The sequence below is a fragment of the Vigna unguiculata genome, chromosome 8, assembly GCF_004118075.2.
Source record: "Vigna unguiculata cultivar IT97K-499-35 chromosome 8, ASM411807v1, whole genome shotgun sequence".
Lineage (NCBI taxonomy): Eukaryota > Viridiplantae > Streptophyta > Magnoliopsida > Fabales > Fabaceae > Vigna > Vigna unguiculata.
The window spans coordinates 29331965-29337146 of NC_040286.1; the positions used below are offsets into that span (position 1 = coordinate 29331965).

General features: G+C 36.4%; 1 protein-coding gene across 2 annotated transcripts; it reads left to right on the top strand.

Annotated features, from left to right (window-relative positions):
* Positions 1-2890: 2890 nt before the first annotated feature.
* Positions 2891-4821, top strand: LOC114195565 (protein LIGHT-DEPENDENT SHORT HYPOCOTYLS 6-like). Of its 2 annotated transcripts, XR_003606510.1 has the most exons (3): positions 2891-3768; positions 4051-4199; positions 4339-4821. XR_003606510.1 is itself a non-coding variant. In XM_028086082.1 (2 exons), exon 1 carries the CDS (start codon positions 3108-3110, stop codon positions 3762-3764), a length of 657 nt encoding a protein of 218 aa, XP_027941883.1. In that variant the 5' UTR covers positions 2891-3107; the 3' UTR covers positions 3765-3768; positions 4051-4821. The 2 variants fall into 2 exon arrangements, 1 of the variants encoding a protein (XP_027941883.1); XM_028086082.1 differs by having other exon boundaries at positions 4051-4821.
* Positions 4822-5182: the final 361 nt, after the last annotated feature.

Consider the following 5182-nt stretch of genomic DNA (forward strand, 5'->3'; position numbering starts at 1 on the left):
TATTATGATAGATTTATGGAAACCTGTCATAATATATTCAAAACCCTAATTTTTGTCCTTCCCTTTTTTCTTTTTCTCTTTCTCGTCTCCATTTTCTCCAACATTCAGAAGCATAGTTTCTTTCTCGAAACAGTCATTCGCACACCATTCTCACACCATTCGCTCACCTTCCGCTCGTCGTTCGCTCACCTTCCGCTCGCCCTGCGCTCGTCGTCTGCGCGCCGTCCGCACTGTTCGCATGCCATCCGCGTGTCGTACGCACTATCCGCGCGCCGTTCGCGAGCTGTCTGCGCGTCCTCCGAATTGTCTGCGAGCTGTCTGGTCGTCCTTCGCACACCGTCTGTGAGTTGTCCGCGCACTGTTCGGTAGTGGTCCGTGCACCGTCTCCGAGCTAACCGCGCGTCCTCCGTGCACCGTCCGCGAGCTGTTCGCGTGCCGTTCGCTCTCCTTATGTTGCTTTTTTCACAAAACCAAATTAAAATGGGTTCCAAGTAACTGATATAATTTTTTGTCTTTATCTCAAGAACTGTTCCTTCTATTGTGCACCTTCTGACTCTTCCCTTTGATTGTCCCAGGTGGCTAGTGAGTTGTTTTTAGCTTTTGGAATTTTTCTCTTTCATCAGTGCATGTTGGACACATATCACACAAGCAACCAAGTTTTTTCTTCTGTTTGTTAAATGATTAGATTCAACACTTGTCATCTTCTGCAGGCTAAGGTTGGTCGGTGGAAAGAGTGTGAGTCTGCTTTACAACGCCTAAGGGGGAAGCATGCTGATGTTTATCAAGAGGCTGCTGAAATCAGAGTATACAACAAGTTCTTGGTTTGGTTTGGAATTGTTTGGTCTGGTGATATGAAAGTTATTTGCAGGTAAATTGAATGGAAAGGAAAATGGTAAAATAGAAAAATCATTAAAAAAAATCTGACTTACTATGACGTAGTTTGCACTACCTATCATAGTAAGTCTGACTTACTATGACAGGTTTCTGCAATGTCATAAAAAATGCACATTTTTTATGACTCGTGAAACTATGACACCAGAATACTTGTCATAGTAAACTTATTTTACCTGTCATTATAAGCTCATCTTCCGGTAGTGTTTATTGATAATATAATTTATGAATGTTACATTATGACAGACTAAACCAAAATTAAACAAATTGATTTATTTTGCTATTCCCAAATTTTTCTACTACATGTTAACTTTTTTTATAAAATTGAAATTTTATTTTTATTTGGATATATTAGTTACTGAAATAAGATATTACTATTGATGTAACGGGTTTTGTTTGCATATCACTAAGATGATATAAAATACTAAAATTGGAAAGGATATCTTAGTACTAAAATAAGGTATTATAATTGATGTAATAACTTTTAGAAGATATTACTTTCAAGATATTATTAAAAGGGTTGCTTTAATTTTAATTAATTAAATTAGTGAAATGCATTATAGATTTCTAATATAGTTTGAAATTTTTATTTCGAACTTTTTATGATGAGAGAGAAAGTGTATCAATAATAATATCTTATTTGAAACTAAAATATTAAAAGAAAAGAGTAAAAATGTAAATTTATAAAATCTTTTTTAATACAGAGTCGTTAAGTCGTAATTAAAATAAATGATATCAAAATATAAGTTATATATCGTTTATTTAGTTTTATAATATTATACTATTTTTTTAGTAGTAAATATACATGTATTTTTATTTTTGAAACATTTATTAGCCTGTGTATAATACCTTAAAAGAATAAAATAAAAAAACCAACTATATTATCAATGTATTTTTTTCATAAATTAAAAAAAAAATGTTCTCTCACATTTCCCTATACACAAACTAATGGAAAAAATAAATTTATTTACAATTTGTCTATGTGGCCATAGTTTCTAATGGAAAAATACTTTACCTTCCAATCATATACACAAACTACTCGAATTGACGTCATACATTATAAATTGAAATAAATGGACTAATAACCTATATATCCTACTGATTCACGAACGTGACAAATTTAAAATAAACAAATATAACACAAAGTTATCATTTATTTCATAACAAACTATATATATATATATATATATATATATATATATATATATATATATATATATATTTTATTACAAAGGAAACTTGTTAACTAGCCCGAACCGTTTCTGTTTAATTAATAATTTAGAATTTTATAATATACTATAGTTAATCTTTCTAAATGCATAGTAGTATTCTTAATAAATCATGTAAGTTGTTACTCTGTGTGACTGGCTTAGTTCATATATATAGCAATGGGAACTCTTATCCTATGTTGGTATTAACAGTAAGTTAACTTGGTAAAACAATGGGAAAAAGATAACCACCATTTTTTCCCATTGGCTTCCACAATCAGGAAAGAATCTCCTCTCTCTCTCTCTATAAAGTTTTCTTTGCTGCTCTTAATTATTTAAATGCAAAAAAGAAAAACAAAAGGGCATTATTGAAGGGTAGACAAGAACTGAATATTCCACACATAAATTTTAAAACCAGAAGAAAACAAATTTAGAAATTAAAAAAAAAAAATAGTATTGTACTAAGGCGTTGGTACTACAGTAGTAGGCTACGGAGAAGATAAAAATTTTGAAAGCAAAAGAAGCAGGGAGAAGTCACGGACCTAAACTACAACAACAACTACTACTACTAACATATATTATATACAAAAATGTTTTTTTATTTAATTAATTGGAAAAATTGATTGAAATGAAAAAATAGAGTATCTGAAGATGAAAAATAGAATTGGGCGAAGGTGGTGAATAGTAAAGTGGTCATGTCAAGAGGGGCCACCATGTGAAATTGTGAACACTGTGCAAAACGCTCGCCACCCGCCCCCACCACCATCACTCAACTAAACACCTTCTCCCTCTCATTCATTCAATTCATTCAACCAGCCTTTTTTACGTCCCATCACCCAATCTTTCTTCACACTTCTCTCTCTCCTAATAACACAAATATATTTCTCTTCTCCTCTCTTCCCTTTCTTCTCTTCTCTTCTCCTCTCTTTCCCAACACAAACTTCAAAAGATTCTCCGCTCCCCAATCCAACACCCTGCTTCTGCTTCTTCTGCTTCCTCTTCATCATCATGGACGCTGCACCAGCTGCAGCGCCAACGCCCACAGACGCTCCGCCGGAGGGATCAGCACCGCCAGCCCAGGCCGAGGGGTCAGCAGCCCAGGCGGCGCCCAGCCGCTACGAGTCGCAGAAGCGCCGAGACTGGAACACGTTCCTGCAGTACCTGCGGAACCACAAGCCGCCACTGACGTTGGCGCGGTGCAGTGGCGCGCACGTGATCGAGTTTCTCAAGTACCTCGACCAGTTCGGGAAGACTAAGGTGCATATTTCCGGGTGTCCTTATTTCGGACACCCCAACCCTCCGGCCCCTTGCGCCTGCCCTCTCAAACAGGCCTGGGGCAGTCTCGACGCCCTAATTGGAAGACTTCGGGCGGCCTTTGAAGAAAACGGAGGCCGTCCCGAGTCCAATCCCTTCGCCACTCGGGCTGTCCGAATTTATCTCAGAGAGGTAAGGGAAACCCAGGCCAAAGCCCGTGGAATTCCCTATGAGAAGAAGAAGCGCAAGAGAACCACCACCACTATCTCTTCCGCTGTCACCACCGCCACCGTTTCCACTGTAACCTCTACTTCTTCTAATAACCCTACTAACGGAGCTGGCGTTAGTGTACCTTCTGATGTTCCCACTGCTACTCCTCCTAATGTTACTACTGCTACTACTTCCGTATAGTATAGTATAATTCTCATCATTTTTTTTTTCCAATTTATACTGCTATTATTATCTATCTATCTTTATTCTTAAGCAAATTTACTAATTCCGCTTCCGCATTATTATATACATAAATATATTTATTATGCTGATTTACCTATAGTTATCAACGGATACATAGATTAATAGTGTAACCATATATCTGATTCTGTGATTGTACTTTGAAGTGTGGTGTTTGGATACTAGGTTTCTGTTGTACGACGTGAAATGTTTGATTTTCTTTATTGTGTTTCATGAAATGAGGTAGCTCGGTGGACTAGTGGAGGCGTAGATTGAAATGAACACGTTGTTTTGCCTGACACAAGAGTCCAAGGCCTTTCACTTTCGTGTTGAATCCATTCCTCGTTTTCTTATGATGAAGTTTACTGTTGGAGAGAGTGAGGGAGGGAGAGAATCGTATCCCTCTTTATGGGTTTTTCTCTGCATTACATCTATTTGTTTATATATATTCTCACTGGGTGGCGTATATTTCTATGATCTCATTTCATTTCAATTTCCTTGTGACATCTCGGTTTTGTCTTCACCCAAGGTGCAGTTGGAAAACAGTTTGGGGATGAAAGATAGATTGAAATCAAAAGAAGAATCGTACATACACATACACAGTGACTGTATATATATGATTGTGCAGAACAGTGCAGTTTATGGAAGGAAATCAAGAAATCGAGTTTACCCTTCCATTATATATTTACTATGATTTTAGTTTAGTAGACAAATGAATTTAAAAGAAAAAATGAAAAGTTCGTTGATTTTTTTTATCTCTGATCCTTGTCTTGTTTTGGATCTGGTGTTCGTAAGAAGGGCAACAAGAACACACATGGAGTCAAATAAGGTCTAATCCTTCTTTTATATATAGAGAGTAGTTCCCAGCAACACTGTTCATCTGGTCCCCGGTGTTGTATTAGATCTGTTGGGCTCAATCTATACAATGATGCACACGTGCACTTATCATTTACAGCTTTTCTTGCACTTCTGCTCAGGTGCTCCTCTTTGCAGCTTCATCTCAGATTTTCTGTTCTTAGATTTTGTTCTTAAGTTTCACCACTTTGCTTTTTTTTTTCCTACCATCTTTTCCTTTCTCTGTCGAGGTACCTAGCTATAGGTTATTCCCTTTTCTTTGTTGTGTGCCTTCACCTCTCTCTCCCTAATTACTTATCATTCACATTTCTTAATATATGTGACAACAACACTCGCAAAAAATAATATTCCATTTACTCTAGATTTCCAAGAATAATCATTGGTTGGGTTGTGTTTTACACTATATGAAAAAAAAAATATGGTACTCGAGAATAATGTGTAAATAGTTGACCATAGAAAATTTATTTGTAGAGTAATTCGTCTTGCATAAAAGTATCCGAGAAAATGAAGTGAAGATAGGTGCA

Coding starts and splice junctions, on each gene's coding strand:
- LOC114195565 (XM_028086082.1), top strand. CDS start 3,108: ATGGACGCTGCACCAGCTGCAGCGCCAACGCCCACAGACGCTCCGCCG.